At 40.4% G+C, this 18,904-nt stretch overlaps 1 protein-coding gene across 6 annotated transcripts in view; it reads right to left on the bottom strand.

Moving 5' to 3' along the window:
* Nucleotides 1–3,772: 3,772 nt before the first annotated feature.
* Nucleotides 3,773–18,904, bottom strand: part of LOC137969832 (cilia- and flagella-associated protein 337-like) — a 36,184-nt gene continuing 21,052 nt past the window's right edge. For 3 of the 6 annotated variants that reach the window (XM_068816205.1, XM_068816206.1, XM_068816207.1), the window contains exons 12-25: nt 18,279–18,533; nt 17,215–17,379; nt 16,898–17,047; nt 15,280–15,330; nt 14,733–14,866; nt 11,283–11,330; nt 11,051–11,199; nt 8,744–8,901; nt 7,886–8,095; nt 7,703–7,749; nt 7,290–7,433; nt 6,266–6,431; nt 5,964–6,116; nt 3,773–5,873 (exon numbers count right to left, since the gene is read on the bottom strand). In XM_068816205.1, the coding sequence (XP_068672306.1) occupies nt 5,679–5,873; nt 5,964–6,116; nt 6,266–6,431; nt 7,290–7,433; nt 7,703–7,749; nt 7,886–8,095; nt 8,744–8,901; nt 11,051–11,199; nt 11,283–11,330; nt 14,733–14,866; nt 15,280–15,330; nt 16,898–17,047; nt 17,215–17,379; nt 18,279–18,533 (2,025 nt within the window). In that variant the 3' untranslated portion in view covers nt 3,773–5,678. The remainder of the gene's footprint in view (nt 5,874–5,963; nt 6,117–6,265; nt 6,432–7,289; nt 7,434–7,702; nt 7,750–7,885; nt 8,096–8,743; nt 8,902–11,050; nt 11,200–11,282; nt 11,331–14,732; nt 14,867–15,279; nt 15,331–16,897; nt 17,048–17,214; nt 17,380–18,278; nt 18,534–18,904) is intronic. The other 3 variants (XM_068816208.1, XM_068816209.1, XM_068816210.1) reach the window with 1 other exon arrangement.

Below are 18,904 nucleotides of genomic sequence, written 5' to 3'. Positions count from 1 at the left end.
GGGCAGTCAAGATGGCTTGAGCATGATCCATTTCCAGTTTCTGCAAGAATTGTGGTAGGATGCTAAAGGGGCGAAAGGCGTATAAAAAATGATTAGTCCAATCCAGAGTGAAGGCATCAATTGCCATGGCTTGAGGGTCTGGAAGCCATGAGACATAGGTTGTCAGTTGATAGTTTAACCGGGAAGCAAACAAATCAATGTTAGGTGGCCCCAGGATGTTTACTATCCTATTGAAAACATCCACATCAAGTTTCCATTCAGTTGAGTCATCAAAAACCCTGGATGCTTGATCAGCGATAACATTGATTTCCCCGGGAATGTGGCTTATAGAAAGCCATATGTTTCTTGGGATGCACCACTCCCATATCTGTCTGGCAATGTCATTACATGGGAGGGAGTGAGAACCCCCCATGTTACGCACATATGCCACAGCGGTGGTATTATCAGTCATAACTCTAATGTGATCGTGGGTTACTTCCTTACAAAGGAAGAGCCGCAGCCTTTTCTATTTCTAGCTGACCATAGAAAAGTTCTCCGTACTCTACACCCGGGAAGCAGGAAACCATCATGCCAATTAATTGTGCTACCTCTCTAATAGTGGGTGATATGCTGTCAAGGATTCTTTGAGCTGCACATTTCAGTTTCTGATGTTTATCTACTGAAATGGATACTGTCATATCCAGAGAATTTAAAACAAACCCTAGGTGATGCAAGACCTGGGTTGGTATGGTCACTGATTTGACTTCATGAGGCAAGAAGCCCAAGTCGTGATACAGGGTTAGGGTATCATCAATGTTTGCTTGGCACTCTTCAGGGGAGTAGCCTAATAAAAAGGAGTCATCAAGGTAGCCACTTGATATATGTCCCAACTCCCTGAGGAACGAGAACACAGGTTTCATAAGTTTGGTGAAGAGACGGGGAGCAGAAGACAGCCCCTGAGCCAAGCATGTAAATTGCTATAGGTTTCCTTTCCATATGAATTTGAGATATTTTTGGTGCTCTTTGGCGATAGGCACTGAATAGTAGGCATCCCGTAGGTCAATGGACGCCATGTAGCAGCGAGGTCTCATGAGCTGGGTACAAGTATGGATGGAATCCACTTTAAAATGATGAAAACAAACAAAGGTATTGAGATCCTTCAAGTTAAGGATCATGCGGAAACACCCATCTTTTTTAGGTTTTAGGAATTTGGATATTTGTGCATTGACATTTGCACTTTCCTGAGTGGAAAAATTAATTGGCCTCGGGATGGTGAACTGCACTGGGGTAAGGAGAGAGTCTATCTTGTATCTCCTTACGGCATTCAAGATGCTAGGGTCATGTGCTAATTTTGTCCATTTTCCAAGAAAATGTTGAATTCTCCCAGCTATAACGGGAGGACAAGTCTTGTCACCCTTAACAGATAAAAGAGGAAAGTGACTTACAGTGTCAGGGGTCACTTCTGTGTCACAGATTTCTTCCCCCTGGAGGTGTTGTTCGCACTCCGGTTGACTTTGTGATTGAACTGGTAATTGTTTCTTCTTCGGGGGTATCCCTGATGGTGATTCCCCCTGCGATGGAATAAAAAAGAGCCCCTGGCTGAATAGGAGGATCTAGAATACTCTTCAAAGCGCTTCCTCTTGAGGCCAGTGAGTTGTTTCGCGGCTTTCTTGCTTTCTTTGACTGTTTTCAGTCGTTCTGTAAGGTCATCTCCAAACAATTCAAGCCCCACTGGCTGTTTGCTGCTACATATGGCTTTGAAAGTGTCATCGAGATCTACTTTGAATAGATCTTGCCTACACATGTTCAGGTCATGTGTGGCAGAGGCGACCAGAAGCACCGAGCCTTTCCAGAATTCATCCGGAGAAGGCATTGTCCCTTCCTTTTCAAGGACTTCTCCTGTAGTTCCCATAAACCTGGCTATGGAAATGATGCCCTTAACAAGTGACTCTTGCACTTTTTGTAACCGCGCATCCATGCTTCGGGTGGTTTTTTGGGCAATATCCCAGATCTCAAAGTTGACCTTTGTCACGGAGAAGTTTGCAATTTTCTGGCCTCTTGATGTTTTCCTTCCGTTTGAGTAAGGCTGGCTCATTTAGACCCGACGCCAGGAGACTGTCAACAAGTGACGATACTTTCTCATGTAGAGGAGGCTCGGTTTGTTCGTCCTCGGTCACTTCCTTAACCAGCTGTGCGATTTGAGCGCAAGAGGACGCTGTCAAGTTGTCGCTCTTTCCCTTTTTGGCGGGTGGTTCCGTTGGCTTGTCGGCGGCGGCGTTTTCCTCGCCTTCACCCTCGGAGGAGTTCAAGATCTCATCCTCCTCTTCCTGTGCTGCATCGTAAGCAGCTTCTAATGTCTGCACTACAGGCGCGACATTAGAAAGTAGACTCGTTAGCTGGTCTACCTTGTGATTTAGTTCGACAAGGCCCAACTCGCCGGTCGTTTTGGTTTGTCCTGTACGTGTGGCACTGAGAAGTCTGGCTACGCCAGTAATCGTTGCTTTCGTGGTAGTGCCCGGTTGAACGTCCCCAGAAGGACGAGGTGAGCTTTCCCGCTCACATGAGGTTCGTGTCTTACTCGGCTTCGCCGAGGCAGATTTTGACTTTTGGGCTTCCTTGAAAAGCCCATCCATGCTATTTTCCTCCGCCATTGTGGAAAGGTGAAGCTCACCTTTAAGAAGAACTGATTTGCCTCGCAAATCTCTGCCGGATGGTGTAGATTGACGGGGAAAACACTCGCTAGAAAACCAACCACGCTACAAGATGGCGAACGCTCACGTAGAATGACCAACCGTGCGCATGCGTAGTATCTCGTGGGATCTCTGCGGTAGATGCCTCATAGAACTTCTTTTAAGTGTTGTAATGTAGTCATCGGGAAAAAAAAAACCTTGTTTAGCCGTAATTAGAAAAAATTAGTTTAACTATATATAGATGTAAAAAGTCGTGGGCGTTGGTTGGTTGTTGAAGTGGCGGAAGGTTTGTTGACGTGCAGGAAAGCAAAGAGTTGAAGAACGAAAGCCTGAGGGCAAAAGGGAAAAGAACGGAGAACACTGCTAAGAGCCATTAGCGGGAGCTGCCGGAAGAATCAATGACAAAACCCCTTTTTCAGTGGCGGCGAGTAAGGAAAATCCTTCAAAGAATTAAAGAAGCTTGAGATAAGCAAGAAAAAGAGAAAACTCGAAGAAAGTGACGCGGGTGCAGTAAAGTGTGAAAGGAGAAATTGATTGCCAGAAGAGAAGGAGGCGCGGAGGTGGGAAACAACTTGTCGAGGCTTTTGCTGCTGGTTTGGCACAGGACTGAACTGTTTGACCCTAAATATTAGAGTAAAGTAATAGACCACTTTCGATATATTAAAATTCAGTCCAAAACAAAAGGCATCATCTCGAGGCTCTGGGGAATAAACTCATACAAATCCTTATATCTATTCCCCAGAGCCTCGAGATGATGCCTTTTGTTTTGGACTGAATTTTAATATATCGAAAGTGGTCTATTAGTATATTTAGTATTATCGTTAAGGTTGTAAAGGAATAGACAATGATTTTTAAGTAAGGTTAGTTTTATGTACCCTAATTAGTCTGTAATATTAGGCAAGTTTAGGTTTTCTTTTTTCCGGTAATATTAGGATCTACAATTTTCTTTTTTTCCCTCTCTTAAATTAAAATCATTAATTTATATTTGTTTATAACTTTCATCCTTTTGCGTTGCGCAATTGTGGGAAGGGGCGTGTGTGTGTCATTGTCTTTTTTCGTTTTGTGTGCGAGCCCACATTCACACAAACTACAACATGCTCAAAACATTGAAATAATTTGTTTATTTTTCCTATACCATTTCAGTAAGTTACAGAGTCAAAAACTTTTATTGTGGAAGATTTACCGATTCACCCCCCAAAAAATACATAATCTGCCCCAAGCCCCGACGAGGGCGAAAGCAAAGAAAAAAAATTATGTTAACTTTAATAAACTCCTTTACATATATGCAATGTGTCTAAAAATTCTTAAATTATTAGAGAATAATAAGCGTAAAGCTGATGTCTGATTATGTATTTGTGACGATGCCTGCCCCAGATCCTTTGAGGGTAAGCAGTTCCACAGAACCGCAACGCTATAGCTAAATTTTGCAATAGCAAGTTTTTTGAAGGAGGTCCCCAGCAGTAAATGATCAATACTGTGATATAGGTTGACAAATAGTTCGCTTAGATAATCACGTATAATTTTAAAAAACCGTAATGGCTTTCTGCATTTGTGGCTGAGCACTTAACCTCCATCTCAAGTTTATTATTATTCTATCAGCGCGATGTTGCAGCTTCTATGATTTACAAGAAAGCGTGTAACTGTATTATAGGTCAACAAGGAAAAATAACTGTGCGGGATGCTCTTAAGCGCCACTCTCTGCAGCTCGTTGCTGGTAATAACGTGAGAACATGAACAAACGAAAACTCTTTCTCTCAAAAACGTATTAATAATTTATGAACCCTACATCCTATCAAAACACCGATAAAACGTCACGTGCATGAGCTTACACCCGACAAAAAACTTCTCATTAGAATTCTTCATATAAGGAATAATAAGGTTCAGTTTGTTCTTCTTGTATGCGAATATTTTCCTCTCACATTTTGCATCATTGTTTGGACTCCAGAGCAAGGAACACGCTTTTTGAGGAATATTTAGGAAGCCGTCATGTTTTCTCGGGTCTAAAACCACGTTTATTAAACAGTCAATCTAACCATAGTTAATCTAGGGACTGGTTATGAAACCCTGAGAATTACAAAAGCAAGAACAATACAGTCGCAATTAGATGTTGAACCGACCGTGACCCTGCACAATCTTTTGTTTTTGGTTCGCAAGTTAATTTCGAATAAATTAGTCGAAGCTTTTGATTGGTTATCCTGCCGAAAAAAGCGTGTTTTTGTCGGGTTTTGTGCGGGGTCAAGGCCAAAAAAGCGAACAAAAACATGAAACAAAGAAACTTGTCGAGTTTCATAACCAGCTTACATCTATTAACTATGATCTAACAATACATTTCCTGCAAACTTCAGCAGCACTTTAGTTACGTAATGAATGGGTTATAATAGTCGCCTATTTAAATTTGCAATTGAGTTTTTGAAGGCGCTGCCGTCGTCGTTCTCAAGCTCCCTAAAGTACCCAATTAGGAAAAAATAAGTATTAATTGTTTTCTTAGTTTCTTAATCTTTTTTTTTAATACATTAGCCACTAGACTGAATTTCAGCTGCCTTCTCCATACCCTAAGTCACGAGGGGAGAGGCTACTAGTTTGCAGAAATACAGTATAAGGGAGTTTGACGCCTCTAACCTTCAGTTATACATGTGTCACTTTTATTGAAAAAATATTGTTCCATCAAAATATAAATAGCACATATTTGCAAGAGCATTTTGTAACATCTCTGCATTTTACAAATTAAATAATCCTACTTTATTCAAAAAAATATTTCACATGAGAAAATATTTTACTATGATAATGTCTCGAACTCTGATCACCCAGGTATCAACTAGCGATGAAAGAATGCGCCTCTTCGCACAACAATAGGATCAATACCCTCGGCAACCTTATAATAATACTATCATCTCTGAAACTTTTAATATATCCTTATGTACTGTAACTATAGATGAACCATACTATATACGTCAAGCTATCTCCGGTGTAACCAAAACAACACAGACTACAACAACCCCCGAATGATTTTTACTGTGACGCGTTTCCAGTGGTTGATTCCACCATGGTGAAGAAGCTGTCCGATCTCCTGAGTGTCGCCGGTAAAGGTGGAACTGCATATTGCATGGGTCTTGTCCATATGTTATCAGCTGATGAGCAGCTCACCTTCTGGATCATTCGCGGCGTCACTGGCATTTTCTTTGGAAGCTCGTATTCTTTTGTATCCTGTCGTATCATATTCATAAACTTGAAACATGTCGTAACGTCAATACAATCCAGAATGACAAAAAACATTAAAATTTTTCTTTGTCTTACCGGGATATGAAGCGCCTGAAAAGGAGAGCAAGTATTTCCTAAACCCCCTCCGCTTGTTAACTTTCTGTCCACGTTGCCCACATGATCCCTGCGAGACTGCCGCGTCTCCATCCGACGTCTGAAGTCTTTGTTGTAATGATCTCCCAGAATAGACTGACGAAAAACACAATTATTTAGATGACCAGTTGTCGGAATAATCAAGACGAAATCAGAATTAAAATTGGTAATTTTTTAAAGATTTTCTTCTCTTACTGGAGTTAAGATGGATACGTGGACACTTCGTTGCCATAACAAAAACTTACCCAAGATTTAGGAGTTTTGGATGACCTCTCTAACACCAAGCTTGACATTGACCTATAGTAATCGGTCTTTCGCCAGTACTGAGGATCTTCTTCGCTTCCATCTTGTGCCTTTCCCACCTCAATTGGTGGAAGAAAGGTACTTTCGCGTGGTGCATACGTAAATTGCCTATGGAAGAGCCATGAGAAAAATGATGTTACAGACGGGTTTCAGGGGATTAATTTTGCCATTCCGTTCGTTGAAACAAGGCATACTAAAATGCTCTTAGATAGCCAGAGCGACTGAGCAATAAAAGAACAAAAGTTCCCGATCAAATTTATAAACAGGTAACATATTTCTTTCTTTATTTATTTACAAAATTCGCCCTGAAGCAGGTGAACATACAATAGAACACTAGGTCCCCTGCTAGGTAAATCCACCACCTAACCATCCCCCTAAAAAGAATTCATACCGATTCCCCGGAACCCCAATAATAAAAGAAAAACCAAAAGAAAGAAGTATTCACAAAAAAAAAAAGAAAGTTAACAAGAACATATAACAGTATTGGCGCGGCAGCACTTTGGATAGACTAATTTATAAGGACGAATGTCATCTTGATTGAAAACTGAACTTAGTCTATTATGGAAAAAAGATTTTAACTTTTTCTTAAAACGTAGTATCTCAACCTCCGATGTTATAGCGACAGGTAATGCATTCCATACATTAGTTACTCGGATGAAGAAAGAGTTCCGGAAAAAGAGATGTATTAGAAGTGTCGTTATTGAGAAAAAGCCCAGAAGATCCCTAAAGGGAACGCCCACAACAAAACTGAACAAGGTTATCTAGATCAATGTCAATAAGCCCATAAATACACATATAGAAAAATAATAAATCAAGATATTCCAGCCAGTAGCTAAAGCGGGAAAAAACGCGACGAGTGAAGCATACAAGGAAACGAGAAGGGAACATGGCGCAAGGTTTAAACTGACTGCTATAATTAGTGCCCTGAATGCTGACCAAAAACAGGTGCAACTAATAGTTACTAACCTTTCACTGGATTGAGACAAACCAGACGCGACTGAACTTGGCGGGGGAGGAGAGGGTGGAATAGAACTTGCATTGCTAAGTTCAGAGGGATTCAGGGGGCTTTTTGCTTGTCTGGAAATTTCTCTGTTTTCATCCCAGATTTTTCTGAACAAAAAAGAAGAATTCGAAGCAAATGTATTAACAGACCAAAATCTCTTTTTATCACGTTACCCCGTTCGGATTCCCGGTAAACGGCAGTCTGGCTGAAGTGCTGTAGTACATATATTTTGATCGGCAGTGGCTGACTTATCAACCGTTTTGATAAACTGATGGTAACCTGTGCTTTCAAAAGCGACAGCTCTGTGATACCTGCTAATCGAACTGATTCCTGAATAGCAAACAAAATGGTGGAAACAAAGGTGGCAGCGACTTACCCTGCAAGTCTATAAGAGCTTGGATCGTCAACATTCCACAGACGTTTCTATACAATGTAAAATGTCAAAAATTGCTCAATAAAGTAGAAAACAATAGAACGATAGATGTAATATTTAGCAGAGAAAACCAAAAGAAGTTTTCTTGCGACTGCATAAAATTCAAGAAGCCCGCGCAATACCAACCTGACCAAACATTCCAATATACTGGCCGTCCAGGGTCCAGAGTCTTGCGGTGCAGTCTTCCGAGGCAGACAGCAATAAGGGACTTTGATCACGTGACAAGTATTCTATACTGACCACTGAACCTTGATGCGCATGCCATCGAGCGAGTTGAGGTGGTTTACCCTCTGGGCTGTCATCTAAGCTTCCCGCACGCTGAGTTGTAGACCACACCTTAAAGGACAATCAACCCTAACAGTTTGTGTATATTGAGAATGAAAGTTCTCAAGTCGACATCTTTTGGTGTGCCTGAGGGCTTAGAACTCGGCCCTATGCTGTACTCAATGTATACTGCTCCACTTGCAGAGATAATCAAGCAACGTAACAAGGCTCATCACTTCCATGCCGATGACACCCAGATATATATTTCTTTTTCCCCAATTGATATGAGAGAACCAGACCTCTCTAAGTCAAGGATTGAGTAGTGTATTCAGGATAACGACTCAACAAAACTAAAGCTGAATAATGACAAGACGGAACTTTTCGTTCTCATATACTGTCCCTGTGTTTTGGAACTCTCTCCCAGGAGAGAGATTTCTTAAGAAAAGGCGCTATATAAATGTATTATTAATATTAATATTACTATTCTTATTATTACCATCATCATCATTATTATCATATGCCACATCCTCAACCAATCAGAGGTGGACAAGAAAGCTTATTTGGCTCATATGATCATCGGCATATGTTGCGAATAAAGTAAAATACTGTGGTGTTGGTTTATGACATTCGATTGAAAACCACTCTTTCGCGGTACTGAGAAATAAATTAGGCGCAACCATGCCATCGACCAAGTAATATAATGCAATTTACGTCTCTTACTTGAGCAATGATAGCCTCTGCTCTTGAGATGCAGTATGAACGGATGTCGCACACTGTGATGTAACCATTCGAGTCCCCGGTAACCATAATGTCGTTGCTGGGGTCTGTTGCTAGGGCAGGAACAGTGGTTTCATATTCGTAGGCAGCGTGGAACCTCCCTGAAAACACAGCGAAGCCCTAACTTAAAAACTAGTAAACGATTTGTACTTTGGTTTTTCAGACGTCGCGTACTCGGTTAACCATGACCTAGCTTTTTTTCCACTAAGCTTCAGTTTTGATATGGAGAGCACCACTTTTACTCCACCTCCTGATACGTACTAATGTTACGGTTTCACTTTGTACAAAAGCCTCATCATCATCATCATCATCAATCTTTATTTAAACAAGAAATGATATCATCTTACAATGGTCTTAAATAGTGTGAATTGAACCTAAATAACAGTAACGCAGCACCTAACTATTGAAATAACAGAGTAAAATGCAATAAAAATTAAGAGTAAAAAGTTTATGTGTATTAATGTGTGGCCGCTATGTAGAGAGAATCATCAATGTGGATTCCAAGGGATTTATACTTGACAACCCGGTCAAATGGTGTGCTACCAACTCTAACTGTAAAGTTGTCACGAATTTGGGATAATTTGTGTTGGCTCCCTGTAAGCATGTACTTTGTTTTCTTGACATTCAACGTTAACTTATTTGCTGTCAGCCATGATTTAATTAATTCCATATCACGATTCATTTTAAGTTCAAGGATATAAGGGTCGTCTGCAGATGAGGTAAGAGTTGTATCATCTGCATACAGTCTGGGTTTTTGAAAACAATTACATGATGGAAGGTGATTAATATAAATAGCAAATAACAGAGGTCCAAGAAGAGAGCCCTGTGAAATGCCACATGTCCGATTACAGGAATCAGATTGGGTCCCATCTATAAAAGTTACCTGTTTTCGACCAAGTAGATAGGACTGAAACCACCTAATAGATTAAGAATTGACACCATAGAGTCTCGCTCCATTTTTTTGTTTTTCCAAATCTTGAATGAGTGGGCTCTAAAGTATATTTTCCCGAAAAAAAATTCTGAAAAAATAATTTTAAAACCACTAAAATTGCTTTTCTTTTTTCCCGCCATAATCGGCGTGCGAAAAATGCTTGACGTATCATGTCAATCAAAGGTGAGGGGATTGGGTAACAGCTTCACGCGCGATCTGCTATCTTAGCAAGTGCCCGAACGCTGATTGGCTCAGCATAATTGGCTTTCAAGTAGGGGGCGGAGTTATTCAGCAGACCGTGAAATGCACGCGAAATCTTCAAGCTCGATTTTTTAGGGGTATATTTTGACGCCAAAATTACAACTTCTCGGATCTCCTGTCTCGACGCGTCTTAAGATATCGCTTCCATATTTTCAATTCTAATAGCTGATTGTACTACCCCAAATACCGTGTGAGGAATTTTTCGTTTGTCTTCGGAGACTGATTTTATGGCCTTTTTCTGCTCAAATTAAGGATGAGATGAGAGTTTCGACTTTGGTGCGTGACATTTCCTTGAATTCTTAACATATCAAAAAGTCCTCACAAGGTCTTGGAGTGCATTCATCTGTGACGAAGATGCAAGTGCGGTTGTTTTCGCAATAAAGTGAACGGGCAGGGGCTTCTTCAGTAGACTCGGTCGTTCTGAGTTTGAGGCCTCAAAACTAAAAGGCAATATTAAATAACAAAAAACTTTATTCAAATAATTCAATCTATCAGCATTAATATGATATATAGTTTGACCCTACACAAAAAATAGCGGTGTGACAATTTTATTTTTCCGCGGACACCTCGTTTTCCTTTACCGAGGCCCTTAAAATAATTTTTATCAATATTCCAATATTATTCATTTGTGACCTCTGTTCCTGTGGAGTACATAGGTCTGAAACCAGATTGGGGTGCCATTAACAGGGAATTATCACTGAAATATTTAAATAGTTGGTTAAATACAACTCCTTCACTGAGTTTACTCACAACACGCAGAACTGATATCGGTCTATAGTTATTAGGATCAGATTTGAGACCTTCTTTAAATACACGGGAAACTCTAGCTTGTTTCCAAGCATCTAGAAATATTCCCGTGGTGATGGACAGATTTATTAAGACAGTTAAGCTGTGAGTAACTATAGGTGCCGCCTCTTTTAGTAAACGTGCAGAAATGTTAACAAGGCCACTAGCCACGGTATTTTACGAATTAAATCAAAGACCTCTAGATATGATACTTCTGAGAAATTAAAGGCTTGTTCTGATGGCTTAATGTAATCCTTACGCCACATACATACCCATAGGTTCGTTGACACGGTATAAACACCAAAACTCCAAATATCCAGCTTCTGAAGAGACAAGTACAGCACTCTCCTGATTCTTCCAGTGAGCTCTTGAGGTGAGAAACAGTAACTTATCCACCGGCAGACCACCACTGCTGCTTCGACTAAAAAAGATTTAAGAAGAAACGCAAATTGAGGAAGAATTTTTAAAAAAAAGGCAAAAGAAATGCAAATGGTAGGCATTTACTTGGTATATCTGTCTTGCACTAGTCCTAGCTTCATAATCTTGGCTTTCCTGTGAAACCAAACAGATATTTTAAAAACCAGAAAGAAAGATACTACAACGAAAATATACAAGAGAAGGCACAAAAAGAGAAGAAAGAAGAAGAGGAAGACGACGAAGAAAGAACAATAACAAGAACCACGGTGCTACAACAACAATGGGAGATAAGGTATTTCTACTTTTGTGTGTTCTCTCACGTTGCAGTTCAAATATATGTCTGACATATAAAACCACGTATCTCCATTCTCTAATCATCATCATCTTTACTTAAAACACGGAATCCCATTCATTTAGAGAGAGCAGTGCAAAAATCTCAAATATTCTACTAAATTACAAATGTGAAATAAAAGATTTCAGACTTGTCTGTCCTTTAATAGTACCGAGAGAGAACCGTCCCTCCGTCCTAACCCTTACACCTTACCAGCCTCACAGTATATGGTCTTGGCACAAACAAATTATGCGTTGAATTTCTTAGATTATAGGAATGCACAGAGTTTGTACTATTAAGAATTTGAGCAAAATGATCTGATGCCATTTGATTCTTTAATTTATAAATTATTGTGGCTAATTGCTTCATGTCTCAAGATTATCCCACTCAAGTTCACCCAATATCTGAACAGGTCGTCTATCGTAATTAGAGGGCGTTACTACCCTGGCCGCTCTGTTCAGGAGGGTCTGGAGTCTGTTACAAATCCCTTCCCCACAACTCCCCACACTATGTTACAATAATCGAAATATGGTAGTACGAGGGAGTTGTACATCGTGAGCAATGCATGATTAGGAACGAGATGCCTCACCCGTCTCAAGGCTCCAATCCCTAGAGGATTTTTTAGCAATTTTGTCCACATGAGCACTCTAAACCCTAACCCTATCTTTTAAGGTTAAAAATGATTCTTTCTATCAGCTTAGTAACGGCTGGTAATACAAAATTGGTCTCCAATTATCCGGAATGCATTTGTTGTTATCTTTGTATATCGGTATCACTTTAACTTATTTCCAATCCCTTGAGAAAATTCCAGTTCTAATGGAAAGGTTGCATAGATTGGTAACGGATGGAGCTAAAGCCTTTCTGAAACGCCATCTAGACCGCAAGCTTTATTCTTAGGCAGAGCTCTTAAAAATTTAAGAACTTCACTGAAAGACGTTAACGTTTCCTCAATACTGAAGGAGTGCTGCATAGGGGGGATATAATCTGATAGAAGACTTGATGAGGATGGCAGGCTGAAAAGCTGGTTTCGGCCCAATTTCAGTAAAATGGGAATTTGGAGTAGCATAATTTGTGTTGTTATATGTCATGCTTTTAATGGATGATGTACTCAGATTATTACCCAGTAAATTACAAGGCTGCTGCCTAAGAAAATTTTAAAGGGGCCCTCAGAGCTAAATGCTGAAAACTTAGGAGCCCAACATATGAAGTGAAAGGTGTTGCTGTGAAAAATTAAGGCACCCAGAGCTATTCTTTGGGAGCCCCAGGCTACCGGGCTCCTGTTAGGCAACAGCCTTGAATTATTAATCCCTTTCCATGTCTGGTTTATGTTCTTTAAGTTTTCTCTGAAGTAATTATTATAGTATTCTTGTTTTTCAGATTTAATTGTGCAGTTAACTTTATTTCTGATAGTTTTTTAGTTTTCTTCGATTTTGACCTATCAGCTATCTTTTTAAGCTTGTCTCTTCCGAACGTAATTTCTTTAATTCAGATGTTATCCAGGGTGCTTGAATAGCTCGCACCCTTTTACGGTTTAAAAGGATCGTGAAGATTGCAAACAGAGAGAAACGTTTCTTTCCATGCTTGCCAAGCAGAATTGGGATCGTTGTAATTACCAATAGTTTGCAATGGATTAACATAAGATCTTTTCTAAACTTAGTTAGGTCAAATTTATACAACGCCTGGATTCGATTGGTCTAGGGCTAGCCTTGACGGATGAAATTTTTCGTATGGCATATACTAGATTATCATTGCTAACACCAATCTCTAAAACCCCATAACGAGAACTTATTGGGAACATTAGTTAGAAAAATATCTATGGTAGTAGATGTGCCTTTTGTAACTCGAGTCGGCTGTTCTATGAGCTGTTGATATTGGAGTGTATTACACATTTCAAGCAATCGTGATATCTTGTGGTCACACGGGGTGGCACTTACATCACAATTTAGATCATCGCCGAGGATGTTAACCTCAATACCCTGGGACTCAAGTTTTTCGAGGAGGTATTCAAAGGCATCCATCAAATTTATAGTTGAGAAAGGAGGTCTATACCGGCCATGTTGCAACCAAGAACGATTTGGCTCTTGGTTTTTTACCTTTAACACATAACCATTAAAGCTTGAGGTCACTAGTTGTTAATGTTTCATCACTGCCATAATCAATAGTATTTCTGGCCCCAGTTGTTCGAAGGGTGGATAGCGCTATCCACTGGTTAAATCACTATCCATTGGATAACTCAATTGGTTTTGCTAGCATTTATCCGCTGAATAGTGATTTATCCGGTGGATAGCGCTATCCACCCTTCGAACAATTGGGGCCTGATGTATAATGCCACACCACCCCTATATCGGTTAGGGTTATTTCTTACGAGCACAACCAGGTAATTACCCATTTTATTGCTACTAATACTGCTATCGAGGCGTGTTTCGTCGATAGCAAGAATATGAATCGGTTCATTTCGCATGTAGGTTTTAAGCTGGTCAATATGTTTTGAAAGACTAGTTATATTGATTGCAGCAATTTTAAAATCCCCAACCTTAGGAAGACCAAGGGTTAAATTTAAGTTGACATCAGACAGGTCAGTGGGAGAAACCGGGCTCGGAAATGGTTCGGTAATTGGGTGAACACATGGGACAGGGGGCAGCTCTCTAGAATTATATATAGGGTATCATTCAGACAGAGATCCCACCACTGATTTCATACGAACTCTCAAAATGGCCAGCTCCTAGTTGGCTTGATAGCTCACTTGATAGAGCACTGCACCGGGATCGTAGACGTAATGGGTTCGAATCGGTTTCAAGCCTGAATTTCTCAGGCTGCCCTTTCGCTTCTGCTTAACTGGCGTTAACAACTATGCAGATCTTCTACTTCTTCCTCAAAAGGGCCCTCAAAAGTTAAATAAGCGACATGCTGATCTTTGGTGAAGGAGAAAAACCAGAGAACCCGAGGAAAAGCCCACGGAGCCACACACAGCAATAACCAGGATATGAAAGTGTCCAGATTGCTGGAGAGCGATTGCTGTCACCACTTCGCCAACCCTACTCTTCGCAATCCTTCAACACCGTAGTATTTCCGGCTGGTCACCTTACCCCACGCCATAGGACTTGCATGATATCCGTGAAGAAACGAGAATAGGTGCTTCCCTGCAGATCATACCGTGGTTTGTGGTAATATTATCCAAAACGCAAAACAAAAAAACTGAGACTCACAGTAAACTTCCCGAGCCTTTCTTAAGCCGACGAATCATCTTTTCTCGATCCAGACTCCATAGTATAATGTCACCGTCAAAACTGGCTGTGGCCAGGTAATTTGGAGGACAGTAAGCGGCTGTTAAAATGTCATCCTGTAACAAACCAAAGCAGTGGACTGTTACTGTCTGTAGTATTATCAGCAGCACTTAAAACGTCTTAGCATAAAACCGCTGAATGCTGATTGGCTAATAAAAGGTTAGTCACTGTTAATTTGCCCGTAAAACAGCAAAATACTTGACCTATTTGTATCTATCTAAGGATAATCTATACGAAATAGTGAGAAGGGCTGTTTAGTGCTCCCTTTCCCGGGAGGTTTTTAAAGTAGCCTGCGTAATAGCATATGTTTCAACAGTAACCATTAAACTCATCACCTATAGAGAAGTTTGGGAAGTGGTGACTTAATTAAAAGGTTAGTAAGGAGCCTAAGCAAATTAAGGCCTAGCAGGGAGATGTCCATGGAAACCCAGTGAGAGGTAAAAACAATCATGCACGACTGGTTATTTACCTGGTGTAATTGTCCTCCTTTCCAGCTTTCACTTGGTCTTAGACAAAAGCTCTGTCAATATAACAACAAGTTGGTTTGATATTTGTTCTTTCGTTTAAGAGTTAGTTGTTAAATATGAGTACCTGTCAGAGAAATTTACCTTTGATTAGCGTTAATCCTGCCGTTTTGAACAACGAGAATCAGGACAAAGAATGCACAGTTGTGGCGCTAAAGCGAGCAAAATGTGGCGTTCCCAGTACTATCAATATAGCTGAACAGTCGTCACCTGAACCTTCTTTAATGGCCTCGCTTCCAGGAGTCTGTTCATATAGCTCGGTGGAAATTAGCAGCCGAACTAGTAGCTTCAACATCTGCAAGGAGGACTATGATGTTTTTCGAGTATCATCGGAAAAACATCTCTTCATTCATGAAATTTCCTTATTGCGCGACTAAGCATTCGGAGCAATACTAACCTCTTACTGGCCGAGCGTGAGAGCCGTACTGGGGAATATTGGCCCGAAGTCGTGACAGTACGGACCGTGGGCAGCGAGGTCCGTACAAAAACTAGCAAGGGCCAATATTCCCCAGTACTGTCCTGAGCAAGTTAGTTAAGTAAGTTTTTTATGATATGGCATCGTTTCTTTCAGCAATCGGACACTTCTTCGCTTGGAAACCGTTCGTAATCTTCGTCTTCTATCAGCGAACTTCTTTGAAAGGTAACCTTTTACATGTAAAAATTATCCCGCTTGCTATAACCGTACTGTTTTGATGAAAATATTAAATTCCACTTTTGAAAACGTTTTTGTGTTTCAGTCAACTTAAATTTCCCGGGAGAGAGAAAAAATACGGAAACGGACCGTTTCCATAGTAATGGTCCGTACTGTAAAAACCCGACCAAAAAGCAGCCAATCAGAGCGTCCCACAACCTCGTCCCCAGAGTTCGCTTTTCTTTTGGTCAGCACCAAGAACACGTACTCTGGCCACTTCCAATTTATGCACAGTCGTAATCAAGGTCCATTTTTCTAACTGTGGACAACCACTGTTGTTTCAAATTTCTGAGCCTGCGTAGACGTGCCGGAAGTCCGTGATTTGCAGACTTCCTGCCTTGGAAGTGGCCACAGTCCGTGTTCTTGGTGCTGACCAAAAGAAAAGCGGACTCAGGGGACGAGATTGAGCGCCCCATTTAGCCTGACAATTGCTTGCCATATAATAAAGTATAATACGAATACGAATGTGATACGGCCTCCAAGTCCCTTCCACCATAAAAGAAATGAAGGATCTGAATATTTTGAGGAACGATCTGACTGTATCGTGGAACAAAAATTAATGACTTCAACAAACGGATCATGAAACGAAGTGATCAGGCTACCGTTCTTCCGTGAGTAATATCGGCATGCCGCAGTTTTCACTAGTGACGCAAGCAGAAGCACAAGCACAAGAAACACACACATGCGCATTTACTTGCTGTTCATTAAGTGTCTATTATTCCAACAAAAGGCTCTAATAAACAACAAGCTACTGAATTGCGTATGCTTCTTGTGATTATGCTTGCGTCCCTAATGAAAACCAGGCTTTAGGGATACATTCGTGTAATTCGTTCCCTTTGCATAATTAAGTACATTTTCTCAATGTTTGCTACCTGATTGTCATCATAGTAAACCACGACCTTGCGATTCCACCCCACTGTGACTATTTTACTTTTCTCTGGCAGTGAGATGATTCCTGTAACCTCTTTATCCTCAACGCGTTCGAGTTTATTTAACAAGTGGCCGTTGCTGGCATTCCATACCTAGAGAAGAATAACAGGATTATTGCATTATTGTCTTGGTTTCCTCAAATACCCACCGCAACTTTGCACTGATGAGTAGTACATTTTACTCTTTACAGTGGATAATGGTCAAATAGCACACACGTTAAAATTCTCTTCTTGTGGAAAGTTCTTCCGCTCAATCTTACTTGAATATTTCCACTCCTATCACCAGTAAGAAGGCGTCGACCTATGGAGTCCATTGCCATACAAGAGATTTCCTCCATTCCATGAGCATCTGCAATGTTCTGAGCGTGTCGTCCAGTACGTATGTCCCAAAAGGTGATAACTGACCCTTGACAACCTGTGATCACCTATCATGAATTAACAGCTGACTTTAAGCCAAAAGGTGATAACAACAATCTTTATTATTAACTCACACTTAGAATTATTACAAGGAAAAATGTTACATACATTAAGAAATTTACAATAGGATAACAAGGAAAAGTAATAAATTATTTGGAGCCTAGGGCTAAAGGAACCGTGAGGTTTTCGATAAAAAAGGGAGATAAGAGGAGAAGAACTATAGCATAAATTAATTGAGTTACTTAATAATAAAATTAGTATATTCAGGTTACTTTCGAGTATTGTTCTGACAGCAAAAGCGTCTAATTTCTTTGGAAAAGGAAAACGTAATGAGGTCTTTCACGTGATGAGGAATATCGCGCCAGAGACCTATTGTCTGAAAGGAGAACATTTGTTTGCCCATGTTGGTTCGAGGACGCGATTTGCAGAGGTTTTGCGTAGGAGCATATCTTCTATAGTATGTCTGCCGATTGCTGGCATATTGAAAAAGATTATCAAACATGTTTGGCAGATAACTGACTAAAAGGTGATAACTGACCTACAGGTGATAACTGACCCTTGACAACCTGCAATCACCTATAATGAGTTAAGAGCTGACTTTAAGCTAAAAGGTGATAACTGATCACCAAAAGGTGATAACTGACCAACAGGTGATAACTGACCCTTGACAACCTGCGATCACCTATAATGAATAATAACAGCTGACTTTAAGTGAAAAAGATACTAACTGCAGTGGGTGTTTGGGTGAATGAAGGGACTTAAACTGCATGTATCTTTCAATTTGTTGTGAGAACTTTGCACCTTCATAATCGGATGAAAGTTTTCAAAGTTTCCTCCAGCAACGCCCCCAACAATGTCTTTACAGATGGTTGAGCACCCACAAAATTTGGCTTCCTGCAGAACTGACCTGTTCCATGTTTGGGTTATATAATGCTGCACAAAGAGGCTTCCAATGAGTTGTCTTGTTCCTTTTAATTGCACTCATGGCTATTATCTTCATTTCTGCCAGGCAGTCATTGCTGGTGATGAACAGAGAGTTGATGGGTGATGTAATAAGAAAAAACGGGAAAGGACCATGCTCTGGAATTCTATGTCCAAATGGAAACTTGATTGCCAGTGTCTGAAGACAAACTTGTTCCTTTATATCCCAAGCTTTCAAAACCTGGAGATAATAACAAAAAAAATCATCGAGGATTAAGGGCATTCTCCGTATCAAAAGTCTAGACAGCGAGTTAAAAACATTGGTCTCTGAGAAAGGCAGAAAACCGTAGATTTCTAAAAAAAAAGAAAAGGCTCCCAGGACAGAAACAGCCAAAAAATAACCATCAGGACATACATATGTATGGCATATTCCAGAACTTGAATGTGGGCCATATTGTAGGTTGGCAATGGGCCTTAATCACATGGCGGCCATGTTGGTACATGTACTAATCAGATCTTGCCAGTAACTTTTCAAGAGTATCTAATGCCCACCCACAAACCTTCACGTCTGCATTAACTTTGAAGACTCACTTTGGTCAAACAAAAAGGCAT

This window comes from Montipora foliosa, chromosome 9 (assembly GCF_036669935.1).
Source record: "Montipora foliosa isolate CH-2021 chromosome 9, ASM3666993v2, whole genome shotgun sequence".
NCBI lineage: Eukaryota > Metazoa > Cnidaria > Anthozoa > Scleractinia > Acroporidae > Montipora > Montipora foliosa.
This window is presented reverse-complemented; position numbering and strand designations above follow the sequence as displayed.